The sequence below is a fragment of the Eubalaena glacialis genome, chromosome 8 (genome assembly GCF_028564815.1).
Source record: "Eubalaena glacialis isolate mEubGla1 chromosome 8, mEubGla1.1.hap2.+ XY, whole genome shotgun sequence".
Classification (NCBI taxonomy): Eukaryota; Metazoa; Chordata; class Mammalia; order Artiodactyla; family Balaenidae; genus Eubalaena; species Eubalaena glacialis.
The window spans coordinates 2,344,157-2,364,089 of NC_083723.1; the positions used below are offsets into that span (position 1 = coordinate 2,344,157).

At 33.1% G+C, this 19,933-nt stretch overlaps 1 protein-coding gene across 1 annotated transcript in view; it reads right to left on the bottom strand.

The window, feature by feature from the left end:
* Nucleotides 1-19,933, bottom strand: part of ZPBP (zona pellucida binding protein) — a 93,825-nt gene that overhangs the window by 30,495 nt on the left and 43,397 nt on the right. The window contains exons 6-7 of the mRNA XM_061197524.1: nucleotides 18,697-18,773; nucleotides 6,400-6,577 (exon numbers count right to left, since the gene is read on the bottom strand). Coding sequence (XP_061053507.1) covers nucleotides 6,400-6,577; nucleotides 18,697-18,773 — 255 coding nt within the window. The remainder of the gene's footprint in view (nucleotides 1-6,399; nucleotides 6,578-18,696; nucleotides 18,774-19,933) is intronic.

Here is a 19,933-nt window from a genome sequence, read left to right on the forward strand (position 1 = left end):
ATACAAACACAAGAGAAGCAACTTGTTCATGTCTCTCATCAATGTATCCCCAGTGCCAGACACTTAGTAAGCAAGCTATGTATTTCTGAATTCTAACACATTTCCTGGAGGAATAAAATATAAAAAATGACATCAGTGTTACAATAAAGGGTTAGTTGCTCAAGATAAGATTTGGCTTACAAAGGGTATAGTAAGTTATGCTATGAAGCCAGGGTTTTATTATTGTAGGTTTTAAAGTAATGAGATGATTACACTTGGAATTTACAAGTATAATCGGAAGCAATGTGAGATATGGACTGAAAAGGAGAAAAAGTAAAGGGATACCAGTTAGGAAAAGACTAATCATTCCAGGCACAAGAAAATGGAATCCAAATTAAGATGACTGCAGTGGGAATGAAGACAAGCAGATGAATTTGGGTGAAAGATCTAAACAAGAATTTAACTGTAGGAAGGCAGTGGGGGAGAGAGAAGGGAATGAATGAGCAGTTATAAAGTGCTATGGACGGTTGTCCAGTTAACAAGCCCTGAGTGGCAGGCAGACCTGTGAAATCTCCCAGGTAAGGATGTCAGTCTAAGCAGAACGCAGCAGGGTGAGAGATACACAGTCTTTACTCTACACGGCTATAAAATTTTGCTTTTTAATCTTTGAAAAGTCATGCTCAGAAGCAGTTAGAGGACATTCGAAAATGTCTGTAGTTACACATACATTGTGAGAGAGGTTAAGATAGTGTGAACATTGTGAACTGTTAAAATAACACACCAAAAATGTGAAAACTCAAAATGCCCATTATTTAAGATTATTACTCACATTTCTGTAAATTTATACAAGGAAATACTCAAAAAATAAAAGCTGGTTAAGTATTCTTGTAAATAACATTTACTATAATAATAAAAATAGGAAATAATCTAAATTCCAACATAAACAAAATGTTTAAACATAATTCCTACGATTAGTTGGTCATTTTTAACAAATAAAAGTAATAAGAAGACAGTAGAGTAATATGGAATGATATTTACAACTTAGTGGTTAACAGAAAAAAAGTCATTATAATTTCATTATTCCCACTGAACCATTTATTGATAGCTCTATTAAAATTATAAATTTATGAAGACAAAAATCAGGTGATACTATACACAAATGATAGATTTGAATTATTAGAGAAAGAAAGCACTTATTATTTTTCCTTAGCGTGCCTTTAGTGTTGTTAACAATGGTGTTCAAGCTTTAAGGGAAAATTTTAATTTTTTACCTTTTATTATGAAATCTAACACATAGAAAAAATAAGACATAAATGTACAATATAATGAATGCTTGCATAGAAAACCTGTCTAGAAACAACTGAGGCCGTAACGTAGAAATCTGCCACCCCTTAACACTCTGCCTATGTCCCACCCACTCACACTCCTTCCCCTTCACAAGTCAGCACTAGTCTTCTTCTGTGTCATGGTGATAATTTCCTTGGATTGCACTATGGTTTTAGCTTTCAGCATTCACAAATAAATCTCTATAAAACAGAGTTTAGCTATGCCTAAATTACATGGATTCCGTTGTGCTTAGCTTCTTTTCCACAAGTTATGTTTATAAAATGTATTCATGTGGTTGTAATTCCCATTCACCAATTATAGCCATTCCATTGTATGAATACATCACTGTTTATTTGTACATTTTACTATGAATAGACATTTGGGTTGTCTCTAGTTTGGGACTATGAGAAAATATGCTGAGAGGAAATTTCCCTGAGAGTCAAATGCTAGATCATAGAGGATGTGCATCGTCATGTTTACAATAATGCCAAACTGTTGCCCAAGGGGCAAGATTTATACTCACTCAGGCAGTGTATGCTGCTCTGAGACTCCACATTTCTTTGAACACCTAGTGTATTGAGACTATTTTTTGCCCACCTGATAGTTGCGTAGTAGGAGCTCATTTTGTTTTTAATTTACATTTCCCTGATTACAAAAAGGTTGAACATATTTTCATGGATCCATTGACCATTTGGAATTACTCTTTTGTGAATTACTTGTTCAAATCTTTTCCCATTTTTCAAAATTGTTTCGTCTTTTAAAAAAATGCTTTCTGGGCTTCCCTGGTGGCGCAGTGGTTGAGAATCTGCCTGCCGATGCAGGGGACACGGGTTCGAGCCCTGGTCTGGGAAGATCCCACATGCTCGGAGTAACTGGGCCCGTGAGCCACAACTGCTGAGCCTGCGCGTCTGGAGCCTGTGCTCCGCAGCAAGAGAGGCCGTGATAGTGAGAGGCCCGTGCACCGCAATGAAGAGTGGCCCCCGCTTGCCACAACTAGAGAAAGCCCTCGCACAGAAAAGGAGACCCAACACAGCCATAAATAAATAAATAAAAAATAAAAAATGACTAATACTCTAAAAAAAAAAAATATAGAAACTGATAAATGGTCAATAAATGTTAACTATTATAACTTTAAAAAAAAATGTTTTCTATGGGTTCTTTATATATCCTAGTCTTTTGTTGGTTACATCCATTATAAACAATTTTCCCATTCTGTAGATTATATTTTCTCTCTTTGCAGTATCTTTTGATAAACATAAGCACTCAACTTTTATGTAGACAAAATCTTTTTTTATTAAAGTTAGTGATTTTGGGGTGTTTTTCTGGAAATCTTTTTCTGATGCTGAAGACATGATATTTTCTCATTATATTCTAAAACATTTACAGTTCTTTATGTAGATATGTCTGTAATACATCTGGAAGTGAATTTTTAGCTGGGTCCAATCTTAATTTTTTCTATATGGTTTTATATGCCAGTATTACCTGACAATTTTTGTTTTATGTATTTCAGACCTACGTTAAGTCCTCACAGATTTAGAAATATTTTATTTTCACCTCTTCTTGTTAGACTTATCCTTTCATCATTACTTAATGCCTCTCTGTGTAACTAGTAAGACTTCTTGCCTTAAAGTCTGCTTTGTTGACAGCATATTTTTTTGTTATCATTTTTTTTGGTCCTTAGATGTAAAATTAAAACAAGAGTTCGTGGTTGCATGTCTGAGCAGGATAAATTTTTAGAGTCTAAAATACCTTATTAAAAACAATTGTATCTACTAAACAATTCACTTTCACTGCATAATTAAATTACAAAAGTATACTTTATTAATAAAATTATCTCAAGATGTTTAACCTGTAACCTAATTATTTCTAACTACTAACACAAACACTATATCACCATGAAAGAGCTCCTTGCTTAAGTTTCCTGGGACTCCCCAAAGCTTTGGATGTGCAACAGAAAACCTTATTTATAAAGAAAGCAACAGAAAACAACAGTGCTGCATAAACTATTAGTGAGCTATACATTCATCCATAACATTCAATAAAAAACAGTCTGCTGCCTCATTAGGAGGAAAGGCGTCCTATCTAGGTATCACTTTATCAACACCAATACTCAAGAGACTCAAACTTTCATGTCCATCAAATCACCTAGGATGCTTATAAACGTAAATGTGTGGCTCCCACACCTTGGATACATTTTTGAGAAGGTCTTCAGGTAACTTTGAGACAGTGCCATAGTTTAAAGACGAAGAAGAAGGAGGAGTGGGATATTATGTCAAAAAAAATGTTATCTGATGAGCTTAAATAGGAATAAAATAAAAAGGAAAGCAAAATACACAGTCTTACAGAAATAATAGAAACTACAGAAATTACACAGTAAAACATATTTTAGAATCTGTGTTTTAAAAAATTCTATAAGAAACAATATAATATTCTAGCTGGTCTTTGGTTGTAGTATCTTTATGATATAATTTACGAAATTATGAGACATCTATAATTCACAAATTAGAACTTTTTCATTATTCAGTGTCAAAATGATTGACAAAATGATGCATATAGTAAGCAATGATAAATGTGTAAAGAAGTACTTTCAGTAAAAATCAATTTAAAATGCTAAATTAACTAGAAATGAGAAAAATAATACAGGTAGAAATGTTAAGTCTCTAGGTTTATAAGCAAACAATCTTTATCTGTGATCTAGACATAAAGATTAAATGAGTAAAGATATCCGAAAAAGAAGAAAACGTCACTGTTTACTTTACCAACTGCTGAGGAAGTACATAAACTTCCCTCACATAATAGACATGCTTATCTCAATCCTTGCTGAACATAAACTTGGTGTGTCTTCATTTTGGAAGTTAAGTCACTTTACAAAGTATCTCATATGTTTTATGTGCTTCTATCTAGTATTCCATTTCACACTTGAATGGATAAGTTCATTTAATATGTTAATTTTGTCTTGTAACTACTGTTATATTTTATAGTGCCTACCAATTTGGAGAATGATATAAACGTTTTTTGGGTAGTATGTGCTCTTTAAAATTTTTAGAGTGATAGCCTTCTGTAATATAGACTGTATTAATCACTGTAAAAATTCTGTAAAAATGACTGTATATGATGGGGACCTGAAGGTCACATTATATTTAATGAGTTCTGTGCAAAAAAGGAGCTCAGTCTCGCTTAAGTAATCGAACAGAGATGATAATAGCATAAAGGTAATTCTAAATTAAAATATTTATTTACCATAGAACAACACAAACTGAGATACAGCAAATCATTACTTGGTAAGTATACTGAGCAATGATAATGATCCCATAAAATTCAAAAAATAAATGTTATTTCTCTCCTCTATGCAAAGATATGACTCTTAATTGCCACATTAAATTTGAACTCTCCCACTTTGCTTTCAAAGCCTGTCATTCCCCACAGCTCTTCTGATACTAATCCTCTAGTCCCAGTCAAGCAAAATTCCCCCAGAAATCTGACACTCAGTCATGCCCTTGCTTGGGTGGTACCTGCTAAGCTTGTATCTTCAAAGTCTTACCTCAAGTCTCAAATCACTCAGAAAGCCTTTTTTTCAATTATATTAATCCTATATAGAGATTCATCCTATCTCTAACTTAGTTTGCTTTATATAATCTCCTTTCTGTTCTCTTCCCTGTAGTTTGGTGGTCTCTTGTTCTCTAATTGTTTCCTGGATGTATCTCCTGTATCTCTAAGCTCTGTGGGCCAAGACATATATTTGGGAGAGCAAAGCAGTATTTTAGATGCAGAAAATATTTTGGAGATTTATATAACAGTTTTATTATATACTTCCCATGGTGTTTGTTGTCAGGAATAAAAGAGTTGCTTAATGAACTCGATCAAATAGCAGCATATAATAACTTGAATGTTATAATTACATGGTAAAATTAGAGTACCTGAAAATTGTGTTATCTGAACTTTTATAAACACAAAAAAACTCCAATGATGAAATTATTATTCATAATAATTTCATCATTATGATGAAACCTATCATTTCAACTGAAAGAGCTATGTTTATTTCAAAATTCTTAGAATTAATGAGATGCAACTATTTAAAATTTTTAGTTTGTCTTAAGGCTTTATTGACAGACAATATAAATGTATTTAACAGACAGCTAAACTACTAAGTTTTGGTTTCACTGTTTGGCATTGCCAGGCTTTTCTTCATCATTTTCTGTGCTCTAGCGTGATAATGCGTAATCACAGATTATCAAAACAGTCACAAAGTTGGCATTTGTAAGTGCTTTATTTGTTAAATTTGTATTGTATTTCCTGAGATAAATTTTCAGTACATTTTGTCAAATTTCATATCCTTAAGCAAAAACAAAATTATGAAAAAGTAAAGCAAAATCTAACCAAGTTAAATAAAGCAAAGCAAAAATAATATTTAGTGCTCTACCATATGAAAAGGTTTTTAATCTAACATAAGATAGTAGAAAAGAGGGAAGAACAGAGAAGACTCAAACAATGGCACTAATGTAGTGATATTTATGTTAGAAAGTCTTTCAAGACTGAAGGTTAATTGGCTCACTCCACAGCTGCAGATGGAAATTCAGAGACTGTGAACTCACATCCTCATCCTAAACAGCCTCTACAGACGGTCCTATAATGAGCACAAAGATGGGGAAGCCAGATAGCTGCTCAGATCCTTTAGTGCTAGGATCAGCGGTCAGAAGGAACAACTGGTAATAAAGCAACTCATATACTTACTTTTAAAAAAAGTAAAAAGTTACCTAAACCAGACTATACAAATGTAAACTCTTCAAAAATTGATTCTAAAAGAAATATATTTTGGCTGTTAAGATAAGTAACTCTAGGTGTCTCATAACTAGTATTTGTGCTTCCTCCCAGACAACTGCCTAACACCCCAACCCCTCGTCACTCTAGTATTAAAACAAGGCCAGAATTAAGTTGGCCTTTTTCTTTTAAATCTTCAAATTGACACAGTCTTTTCAAACACACTACTTCAAACCTAAATGATAGTAAAAATAAGTGATAGACATTCACTTAGGCATAATGAAGACAAGTGAATTTTCATACGTATAAACCATAAAATCATAGTTCATTACATACCACAGCACTCAGGACATTTTGGGTGTTTCAGGATATTCATTCCATACCCTGGGAAGCAGCGATTAATCCAAACCATTTGGAGAGTACCTTCAATGTAGTATATCTCAGGCAACGGCTCTGCACGTCTGCCCAGAACTTCCACTTGTTGATTAAAAAATCTCTCTATGAGATTTTTAGCCTGAAATAGAAATACAGTATGAAAAAATTATCACATAAATGTAATTTTAGAACAAATAAGGATGCTTATGTATTTAGAAGCAGGGGAAACAAATTCTCAAGGTCCTTATTTTTTCTTGAATTCATAGAATATAAATAACACCTGTAAAACTGAAAAGATATCACCTATAAATCTCAAATATTTCTAAATGTACTTCCATATACAACACAATGAAAATATTTCAATATATAACCAAACTTTTTGGTCCCTTTGGTTTTGAATAATATATGGATGGGCTTAAGAGCAAAAACAAGACAGCTCTTTGAAATTAAATGTACTTTCAGAAAGGTACTCTAACAATTAAATGTTCTTAAAGAAATGTACTTTAAGAATCTTTAAGAAGCATATCCTGAGACATCTGCTCCACTCTGTAAATAAAGAAAAATTAGCTTTAAAGATGCAATACAGCACATGTTAAAACTTCTAGCTCTGTTTCAAAAATCAAATTTACAAAATAATTAAGGCATAATTCTGATCTATAATTAATTACCTTTTTACTTGTAGTAATTATTCCGGCTTGACTCCTAAAAGTAACAAGAGGCTTATACTTCTCAGTGGCTGGTAAGCCTTACCTGGTAAAGCGTGAGGTATGGTCATGAGTTCACACCCTCTACAAGCCAGCTAGCTCTGCTCAGTTCTCCTGTGCTCACCTGCACCTCTCATGTGGTCAGGAGCAGGGGTAAATGAAATCGTGCTCATCTAGAACCACTAATGGTGCATCTCCATCTACTGACTTCTCCAGATACCTTACAAATTACACCCCTCCGATGAAGATTTCTATAAATAATTGTAAAAGTGTTTTTCAATATACTGCATTCAACTCATTCTATTACTGAATTACTATATTTTTACAGTCTAAATGGTTTTCTTGTACTTCTAATAAATTCTGTCAAATTTGCTGCCATTTACAATTTTGGTTAAGGAAGTGCTTATGAATTAATTAGCTACAAATCTGGTATCCAATTAACTATATTTAAATGCAAGACTACAAATAAAAGCATCAGGAGACATCATCATAATCACTTGGCTTCCTGACACCCTATGCAGGAAAAAAAAAAAGAAAAAAAAAAAAAAACAATGAAACTATACCTCACAAAACCTGACAAGAACAAAAATTATCATGTAAATCAGATTCCTGTTTCCTGTTTTCTTTCTAAGAAGCAGAATGAGGATAAATCTCTTATTTGATAAAAATGGAAAGAAGGCAAGAAATTATTTGAATCATTGACCAAATTTTTTTAAAATAATGAGTATGTTGATGGTTGACATGGGGTTAATTATTTGTACCAAACAAAGTGTGAAACTGAAGAATTCTCTGAGTTGGGTAAAGATTAAAGATTTTAAAGTAAAAATTTTTGGACAAATTTGGATGACATAAGAACAAATCATAATTACAGAAATTCTTCATAGATTAATCACCTGGTTTAAGATACAAAGAATTAATACAACTGAATAAACATCAGATTGCCTGGCCCAAGCTACTCCTCCCTTCACCCACCCACCCCCAAATTTTATAGAATTATTAAGCATATATGGAAGGAATATGTTCTATAATTATTGGTTATTGATTACAAGACTAGAACAAGAAATCATTACCACTTCAACAATAAGCAGTTTGTAAACTATATAAACTTCTGCATGGAGAAGTTGAACAGCTTACTTTAAATACCATAATCTTGCTCAACTGATCATGCCACATTAGGTACTGAAAAAGGCGACTAGAAAGGCTTAATATGTGCTCTACATTAGTCCAGCAAGCGATGGGAGTCCCAGGATAGGCAAAAAATGTCATACATTATACACGACCAGAGTTGAATTGGAGCTCCAGTATCCATGAAGGGAGAATTCATTATGTACCAGGTGTTATGGACAATACACTTTTAAGATGGAGTCCATTGGAAACCTTTGGTTAACACCTATATTGGGGGAATCTCTTTGGAAAATGACTATAGTCATCAAATGGGGCTGGAATTAAAAAGCCAAAAAAACCCCAAAAAAACAAAAAAGGAGAGGCTTACAGTATCTTGGATGAAATGGAAAGAATTGTGAATTTGCATAGAAAAGACTGGTGATCTCAGTGCTCAGTGAGCAAATGAGAGGTAGGGTGTCCAGATCTTACAGGACAATGTCCCAATGAAGAACTGTCGAAAAAGTTTAAAACAAAAACACTAAGTTGTCCCTCTCGTGGTAGGAACACCAACATGGATGATGTACACTCACTCATATCAGTAAAACAGGCAGAGAACTATGAGATAAAGCTCAGTTTCAAAGCAGAGCCAAAGGGAAGAGGAAGAAAGTAAAGGGTTATATAATAGTTTGAGTTCTATGAAAGTTGGAATCCACTCCTAAGAAGCATAATGAATCCCAGAACTTTAGAATAAAGAAAAATTTAACTTTGCAATGTAGTCTACTTCAGTCCTGAAGCAAAAGACAAAAGAATCGACTCTTCACTCAGCATTGTCACTGAAATGGTAGTTGCTCCACAAGAAATGAAACCTGTATTAGAAAACCAGATTTTTTAGAAGAAAGATTAAAGATAAATTATAATTTAAGTTTTGAAATTATTAGAGATTTAAACTGTCATATTAAAGTTTTTTAAAGTAGTATATTTCTAATTGAAAAAAAGCAAGCAGATAAGACAGGAGTGAGAGGAGAGAAATGACATTTAAAAATACAGAAAAAGAATTCACATTTCCAACCATATGGTGCACTAGATAGTCTGAAAAATCACCCTGCTAAAAATCACCTAACTGAACATAACACAGCAAAGATATTGTGTACTTATATTTCAACAATAAGAGAGGAAGAAGAAAGTAGAAAGGAAGAAAGGAAGACAGGGAGAGACAGAAAGAAAGAGAGAAAGGTGCTAAAAATGAAAATTATAAACCTAATATTAGCTGAGTCCCTATTTCATTTCATGTCAATCTGAGTATTCCAGAGTGTTATAATTTAACAAACAAAAGAGCTAAGGAAAAAAGGCTTAAAGCTGTTAAAAACAAACAAAATAAACAACCAAGAAAGACTCTAAGTAAAACAGTGGAGCAGGAAAAGAAATTCAATTACAAAAGGGAAATAACAAGAAAGCCTCTCAATAGGGTAGGGAGGGGGCAGCAGGAGGGGGTGATGGAGTGGAGGGATGGGGGAAAGCAAAACTCCTCTGTGAATTCCTACACGATGGTTTGCTTTCAAAGTGGGTGTGGGATTTTGTTGTACTTTCTGTGTGGTACAAGATCCCCAAGTCAGAAATTAACATAAAAATTTGGCTTTGATTGAGAACAACCATGGAACATTAGGCAAAAGCAAACATAGTAACTTTACAGAAAAACACACACAACCTAAGCCAAAGGGGCTACATCTACTGATAAAGGACTGACAAACATGACTTATCAGCCAGAATTATGTAGCAGAGGATGAACTAAGAAACAACAGTGGGGTCAACAAACTGCCAAATTAGACCATCAAGAAATTCAGATAATGGAGCTCCAGTGACCTAAAATAGAAAAAAATGATATGAAGTATCCTTAGAACACATGAAGACATAAAAGTGGTATGAAAACACAGGAAAGGAGATTTATATCACAATAAAAGAGAAAGTATATTTGAAAAATTACCTACTTAAATTACAATTAATGAAGGGAGTAAAAAATGGAGTGAAATTAAAAACTCAGTGGACAGACTGAACATCAGATTAGGCCCTGCTGGAGCCAGAACAATTAAATGCAATAAATAATTGAAGAAATTACTGAGAATGAAGAACATATTTTAAAAAAGAAAAAAAAGTAAGAGAGAGGTGGAGAAATCAATGAGATAACCTGAAACATACTAAATGGGAGTTCAAGAGAAGCAAATGGGGCAACAGGTAATTTTCAAAGATGTTCTGGCAGAAAAAATTTCCAGAACTGATCAAAGTAATGAATCCTCAGATTTCAGTGGAACAATAAATATAGGAAGAAGGAAAAATACATGATACGGAAAGACTGAGATGCAAGAAGAAATCGTAAGCAAAGAAATGGATAAAAGTGTGGGTAAATCTAAACAAACACTGACATTCTGAAACAATCTTAATAATAAGTGAAAAATTAAAAAAAAAAAACTAGAGTACTAGAAAACAAAACCTTGAAAGATGAAAACATGTCATAACAGTTAAAGGTCTTTAAGGCTTTTGTACTTTTTTGGAAGGTACTATAAACTAAGTAAGTTTTGGTTCTGCTACGAAGAATACATTAAAATTTGAAACAAATCCAGAAAAAGAGTGAAAAAAAAATATAACAAGAAAAAAGTCAGTTAAAAAAAAGTTTAATCAATCCAAAGAAGATAGGGACGGAGCAAAACCAGAAGAATAGAAAACCAGGTTAAATGATAAATAATAGAATGATAAAAACCCACCCACATAAATCAGCAGTATGATTTGAAAACAATAAAGCAATGAGCAAGACTATAAAACAGTATCATTCTTTAAAAGGCACAATCATCCAAAAGAAAGAATAAAAGGAAAAAGTTACAAGAGATGGGACAAACAGAAAAAAATGGAAAAATGGTGGATTTAAATCCAAATCATTGATAATTAAATTAAATGTAATTGGTCTAAATATTCTAATTAAGAGGCAGGGATTATTAACTTGATTTGTTAGCTGGATTGTTAACTATATCCAAAAGGAATGCTGTCAGCCACATGGCAGAATAGGAGAGTCCAGTCTTCACTGCACAAAAACACTGATTTGACAACGATTCAGGGATGAAAATACTTTTTAGGAACTCCTGAATATAGTAGAAATGTTCCAGCACCCCCATGGACCACAAAACCCAAGATCAGACACACTGAAAATGGTAGGAGAAACTGTTTCACTTTGACTGCATCACCACTTTCCCAGGTCACCAAAACTCAGCACCCAGAGAGATCCCTCTAGACCACAACTTCTCCCTCAGGGGAAGGAAAATGCAACGTGAAGGTTTGGCTTTCCCAAGCTTGGGGTCACTTCCCATGCGGACTCCTTCTGGAGGTCTGCTTCTCTCTTACTGCACCTAGAACTCTGAGGAAATTAGCATGGCCAAATCATTTAGAGAAAGCTGAGAACAAAGAAAAGGGGTGGAAACTCATGGCACCTGGCATGTGTGCCCTGACAGCTGGCACACAGATCTAAGCAGGCGGTATGGAAGCCAGCAGCAAGTTAAACTCTGCAAAATTTGGTGAAGGCCCACAACCCTGGGACTGTTCCTTCAGGAGAGAGGAAGAGAGATGGAGCTTGCAACCCATGGCTCAGAATCAAGGGCACTGCCCTGGGGAAAAGAGAAAGGTGACTCTTGGGGCACTTGGCATGACTCTGCAGACTACAGAAGGAGCAATCTCCAAGACATCCCCTTTAGGAGGGAGGGAGAGAAATGAAAGATGCATAAAAAGCCTTGGCATTTCAGGCACTGCCCTCAGGATAAAGGAGTGGTTTGCTCTTAGCACCTGATGTGACTCTCATAACCTGACATGGCTCTGTAGGATTGAGAGAAGAAATAATTCTAAAACATCCACCCCAGGAAAAAGCAAGACTTGAGGAGGTGTAGCCATAAGAAAGGTATGAGAGACTCCTAGAAACTCTAGTCTGGTAAAGGTCATTCTCTCCTGAAGCCAGACCATAAAGATTGGAAGAGGAAACTTTTCTTTAAAAGCACAGGCACCAATTCCAGCATACCAGGATCACAAAGAATCAATAAAACATGATATCATAAAAGAACAACAACAAAAAAAAGCTCCAATAACCAGCTACAAAGGCCAAAGATATGAAGATCTATGAATCACCTAAAAAGAATTCAATATAATCTTAAAGAAACTCAGTAAACTACAAGAAAACACAGACAAAATCAAGAAAACAATGTGCACACGTGCGTGCGTGTGCACACACACACACATACACACAAAACCCAAAAAGTACAACAAAGAGATACAAACCATAAAAAAGAACCAAACAGATATTCTAGTTTGAAAAATACAGTGATTGGACTTAAAAATTCAATAGAGCTTCAAAGGTTGACTCAATCAGGCATAGAAAAGAATCAATGAATTAAAAGACAGATCATTTGAAATTATCCAGTCCGAGAAACAAAAAGAAAAAAAGAGTGAAGAAATCCTATGAGACTTATTTGATATCATTACCTAAATCAATACATGCACTATGGAGTTCCCTTAAGAACAGAAAGAGAAAGGACTAGAAAGCTTATTTAAAGAAATAATACCAAAGAACTTTTCAAAGATTCATAAACCTTAAAGAATACCAAATATGTTGTACTAAAGGGAACTACACCAAGAAACACTGTTATTAATTTGACAATATCACAAAGACAGAACTATGAAAGTGGCTAGAGAAAAGCAATTCATCAAATAAAGGGTAACCCCCCACACAAATAATACTATCAGTGATTAGAAGTCAGTGGATGTCTTGGCACAAAACTTTCAGGCTAGGAGAATACATAATGATACATTCAAAGTGCAGAAACAAACAAACAAAACTATGAACCAAGAATACTATACCTGTCAAACTCTCCATTGAAAATGAAGGAAAGATGAAGCGTTTCCCAGAAAAACAAAAACTGAAAGAGTTCAACACCATTCGAAGTCCCAGCATCTCAGTGCTCTGCCCAAGTGAGTGAACTGCCTTACAAGAATTGCTAAAGAGAGTTCATCAAATGAAATGAAATGAAAGAACACTTAACAGCAACATTAAAAAGTATAAATCTCACAGCAAATACAAACTAATGTAATACTGTAAGGGTGATACATAAATCAGATTTTAAACAAGTATAAAACTTACAGACAAAAGTATAAGTATAAAAATCTGTAATTAGATGTACAATATAAAAGATGTAACTTGTGACATCAATAACATACTGTGCAGGGGAGACTATAAGTATAGACTTTCATATGCAATTGAACTAAGTTATCAGCTTAAAGTAGACTGTTAAAAGATTTATACGTAAGCTTCATGATAATCAAAAAGAAAATATCTTTAAAAAAGAGAAAGGAATCAAAGTGTATCAATGCACAAAAAAATCAAACAACAAAGGATGACAGCAACATTGGAAGAAAGGAACAAAAGAACTACAAACATCCAGAAAATAATTAACAAAATGACAATAGTAGGCCCTTACCTATCAATAATAACTTTAAATGTAAATAGATTAAACTCCCCTGTAAAAAACATGACATGGCTTAATGGACAAAACAAGATCATCCAACTATATGCTGTCTACAAGAGATTAACTGTAGATTTAAGGACACTTATAAGCTTAAAGTGAAACATGGAAAAAGATCCCATGCAGATGACAACCAAACAGAGCAAGGATGGATGTACATATATCCAAAAAAATCACCTTGAAATAATAAAAAACTGTAATAAGAAACAAAAACGGTCTTTATATAATGATTAAGGAATCAATTCAACAGGAAGATATAACATATATATACACCCAACATCAGAGTATATAAATATATAAAGCAAACACTGACAGAGCTGAAAGGAAGAACAGACATCAATACAATAATAGTAGGAGATTTCAATACTCCAATTTGAATAATGGATAGAATATTCAGACAGCAAATCAATAAGGAACTACCAGACTTGAACAACACAATAGACCAAATGAACTTAACAGATCCACAGAATGTTCCATGCAACAGTAGAAGAAAATTGATTCTTCTCAAGTGCATACAAACATTCTCTAGGATGGGTCACAAAACATGTCTTTACGAATATAAAAATATTAAGCTCACACCAAGTATATCCTCCAACCACAATGAAGTGGACCTAGAAATCAATAACAGAAGGAAAATGAAATGATTCACAAACATGTGGAATTTAAACAACACATCCTGGGACCACTGAGTCAAAGAAGACAAGAAAATATCATGAGACAAATGTAAACAAAGACACAAAATACTAAAATTTATGAGATGCAGAAAAAGCAGTACTATGAGGTAAATTTATAGCAATAAAAGCCTACGTTAGAAAAAAAGAAAAATACCAAATAAACACCCAACTTTACACCTCAAGAAACTAGAAAAAGAAAGACAAATTAAACCCAAAGTTAGGTGAAGTAAAGAAGGAATAAACACTACAGCAGAAATAAATGAAGTAGAAAACACAAAAATTGAACAATGATGAAACTAAGAGCTGGTTTTTTTTAAAGATAAACTAAGAAGACAAACAATGAGCAAGACTAACAAAGAAAAAAAGAGAGAAGACTTAAATAAAATCAGAAAAAATAAAATCAGAAATGAAAGAGGAGAAATTACAACTGATGCCACAGAAAAAGATGATTATATTATTTCATAAACATTTTCTTTCATAAATCATAAAAGAGGACTATAATGAAAAACTGTATGCCAACAAATTGAATAAGTTAGAATATATGGCAAATTCCTATAAACATACAAAATATAGAGGCTGAATTCAGAAATAAGAAAAAGACAGAAAACATGAACAGACCAATAATAAATAAGAAGACTGAATCAGTTATCAAAAACCTTCTAGCAAGGAAAGCTCCAGGACCAGATGTCAACATAGATGAATTCTACGATATATTTAAAGAAGAATTAATACCAGAACTTCTTAAACTTCATTCAAAAAAAAATAGAATAGGGAACACTTCCAAACTCATTTTGTGAGGCCAGTACCACTCTGATACCAAAACCAGACAAAGACACCAAAAGAAAAGAAATTTATAAGATAATATACCTGATTAACATACATACAAGAATCCTCAACTAAACACTAGCAAACCAAATTCAACAACCTATTAAAAGGATTATACACCATGACCAAGTGGGATGCATCTTTGGGATGCAAGGATGTTTCAACATACACAGATCAATCATTAACAGAATGAAAAATAAAAATCATATGATTATCACAATAGATGTAGAAAAGCATGATTTCACATCCATTCATAATGAAACTTCTCAATAAAGTAGGAAGGTTAGGAACTTGCCAAAATATAATAATTAAGTCCATATAGAAAAATTCCACAGCTAGCAGCACATTCAAAAGTGAAAACCTGAAAACCTTTTCTCTAAGACCTGGGCAAAGAAAGGATGCCCAGTCTTGCTACTTCTATTCAATATAGTACTGAAAGTCCTAAAGAGAGCAATTAGAAAAGAAAAACAAATAAAAATCACCCAAATCTGAAACGAAGAAGTAAAATCATCTGTTTTCAGATGAAATGTTCATATATGCAGAAAACCCTAAAGACTCCACAAAAACTCATAGAATAAGCAAATTCAGTAAAGCTGCATGATACAAAATCAACATTAAAAAAAATTGTTTTATTTCTACACACTAGCAAGAAACTACCTAAAAAGGATATCAAGAAAATAATCCCATTTACATGAGTACAAGAAGAATAAAATATTTAGAAGTAAAATTAAGTAGGAAGATAAGAGATGTGTACACTAAAAACTAAAAAACATTGATGAGAGAAATTTTTTTTTAAATAAATGAATGTAAAGATACCCTACATTCAGATGGAAGACTATTGTGAAAGTGTCCAGAATACTTAGAGGGATTTAGACATTCATTGCAATTTGCTTCCAAATCCCAATGGCATTTTTTCCAGAAACAGAAAAAAAAAAACCCTAGAATTCATCTGGAACTACAAAATATCCCAGTCAAAGCAATTTTGAGCAAGATGAACAAAGCTGAAGTCATCACATGTCCTGATTTCAAATTACATTACAAAGCTATATTGATCAAAACCATATGGTATTGGCATAAAAACAGATATATTGTCCAGTGAAACAGAATGGAGTATCCAGAAATAAACCCACACATATACTGTCAACTGGTCTTACACAAGAGAGCCAAGAATACACAATGGGGAAAGGATAGTCTCTTCAATAAATGGTGTTGGGCAAACGATTTTTCCAGATGAAGAAGAATGAAATTGTACCCTTATCTTCTACCTTACACAAAAATCAATTCAAAATATATCAAAGATTTAAATGTAAGGCATGAAACTGTAAAATATCTGGAAGAAAATATCGAGAAAAAAAGCCTGACACTGGCCCTAGCAATGAAAACTTGGATATGATACCAAAAAACACAGGCAACAAAGGCAAAAACAGACAAATGGGATTACATCAAACTAAAAAGTTTCTGAACAGAAAAGGAAATGAACAAGAAAACAACAAGGCAACCTATGAAATGGGAGTGTATTTGTAAACTTTGTATCAGATAAAGGATTAATTTCCAAAATATATAAGGAAGACATAAAACTCAATAGCAAAATAATAATAATCATCAAATGATCTGAATTTTAAAATAGGCAAAGGAACTGAAGAGACATTTCTCCAAAGAAGACATACAAACAATCAGCAGGTATATGAGAAGATTCTTAACAGAACTAACCATCAGGGAGATGCAATAAAAACCGCAATGCACTATCACATCACACATGTCAGAATGACAATTATCAGAAAAACAAAAGACAGAAAGTGTTGGTAAGGATATATAGAAAAGGGAATCCTTATACTTTATTGGAATAAATGCAAATTGATGCAGCCACTATGGAAAACAGTATGGAAGGTCCCCCAAAAATTAAAAATAGAATTACCATATGATCTAGCAATTCCATTTCTAGGTATATATCCAAAGTAACTGAAATCAGGATCTCAAAGAGATATCTACACTCCCATGTTCACTATTCACAGTAGCCAAGACAAAGAAGCAACCTAAAAGTCCATCTGTGGTTGAAAGGATATATAAAAAACTGTGGCCTACACATATAATGGAATCTTACACAGCCACAAAAAAGAAGAAATTCTAAGGACATAGTTGAACTCAACACCACCATGAATCACCTGTTATAACTGACTTCTATAGACTGAGTCATACAACATCAGGAGAATACACATTCTCCTCAAGCTCAGATGGAACATTCACCGTGACAGACAATATTCTCCACCACAGCACACACTTTAACAAATTAACAAGAACAGAAATCATACAATGTCTGCTCTCAGATCATAATGTAATTAAACAGAAATCAATGGAGATTAAACAACACACTTCTAACACATGGGTCAAAGAAGATATCTCAAGACAAATTTAAAAAAGTATTTTGAAAATTTTAAATTTCAACAAAATATTAACAAAATTTGTGGCGTATACGAAATAATAATTAAAATAGTACTCATGGATTAAGAAACAGAATTAGAAAAATAAGATTGCTTTCTGTTCTCAATGCCCTAAAATTTAACTCCTATTTCAAAAGTAAAGGAAAAAATATATCCCTGGGATGAGAGGTAACCCCTAAGGAAGTTTTTTAAATGGAAATATCTGGTTATATATAAATAGATGATTTAAGCTACATTTCAGGAGGCTTAGTGAGTACAAATTAAGAAATCATCCCCCTGTCAATTTCACTGGGCAAAAGTAATGGATACTGACCTATAAATATGCATTACTTATGATTTTAACAGAAAATTTTCACAATTATCAAATGTAAATTATATTGTATTCCAAATATTTTAAAATATTATTTTTAATAAAGTGTTCAGGGTCACTGAAGAGTAATCTGAAGTAGGAAAATCTGCCATAAATTTACTGAGCATGAATAATATGTTAAGTATAATGTAAAAGAGAAAACTAAATTGCTGCTGGAAGTTACAGTATAATTTTCACCCTAAGCATAGGTACAAGATGCTGAGTATAGAGCAATGTGAAAACAGTTAATAAACAGTATAGATCAAATTTATTATTTAGGATTAATAACAGTAACATGGAGAGAATTCTTCTGGATTATTAGTCATAAATTAATTTGCAATAGCAAACAAGGCCATATAAATGGGAAAATCCTATTTCCTAATACAATCAGTTACAAAATGCTAAATTTCAAAGCATTTCATAAAAATATTAACTCCACTAAATTCTTGTCATTTATTATTTGATGTTATTTGATGAAGTTTTATTTTTATTGTTGAATTCCCTAAGTGTGTGTGTTGGGGGTGGTGGTGGTGTGTTCTATAAATAGCTAAGATGCTTACTCACACCCTGGGCATGTTCACCGTTTCCTCTTTTTTCTCACCTCACATAACATACCTTAGATAGTCTTTTGGAAGATTCACAACTATGGTCTGCACATGGTTTGGGTCCTTTTTCAGTGTCTAGAGATGAAACTGAGAAAATATTTTATATTTTATCATGGGTCTAAACTACTATATCACAATATTTAAATTGGCTTTTGAAATATAAAATAGACAATGTGTCTAATATTTCTATTCCACTAAAAAATTAAGCAATTTTCCAAATGTTAAATCACTTTTTTCAGCCAAAAACCTAATGTAAAAATTTATCTTACATAAATCAGGAAAACCTATTGCAGTGAGTATGTGGCAATTGACATCATACAATTTTTAACAATGGAATTATTTTGCCTTTTATATCATATATATGTATATGTATGTATAAATGTGTTTACTCATTCAATATTCTACTTAACTCTACCCATATAATATAGTGTTAGTCATTTGACTAACTCAATTCTTAATCTCTACAAAGAGATAAATGATTATAACAATACTGAAAAGAGAATGAGGTTGGACTACAGTAGACAATACTGAAAAGAGAATGAGATTGGACTACAGTAGTGGCCATGGTAACTAAAATGATGAACATAGTCATATATGCATGCATTCATGTACCTATTTATTCAATAAGTAATTATCGAGAGTCTATTACATACTAAGAGTTATTCTAAGAGTCTGAGACACATAAGTGATCAAAATCTACAAACTCCCTGACTCTTTGGAAATTATATTCTAAGGCAGAAAATGAGAATAAACAACAATACACACAAACAATAAACAATCATCATTACAGAAACATATTTTGTGATAAGGTGATAAGTACTAGAAAAGAAAGAGCAAGGAAAGAATCCTATAACCTGCAAAATTTCCCTTCAAGAGTGAGAGAGAAATGAAGACTTTCCTAACTAAACAAGAGCTGAGGGAGTTTGTGACCACCTGACCTGCCCAGCAAGAACTGCTCAGGGAGTCCTGCAGGTGAAGTGAAAGGATACTAGAAGGCAACATGAAGTTGCATGAAGAGAAATAAAGACCTCAACAAAGGTAAGCACACGGACGACAGGAGCTGCTGTTACTGTCAGATCGGATTGTAACAGCAATTTTTCTATACATGACTTAAGAGTCTAATATACTTAAGAAAAAACAATTGGTCTAAAGGCTAGTATTACTGTAACTTTGGTTTGTAACTCCACACTTTGTTTTCTATATAAATTAAGAGACTAATTCATTCAAAATAATTATTAGTTTTTATT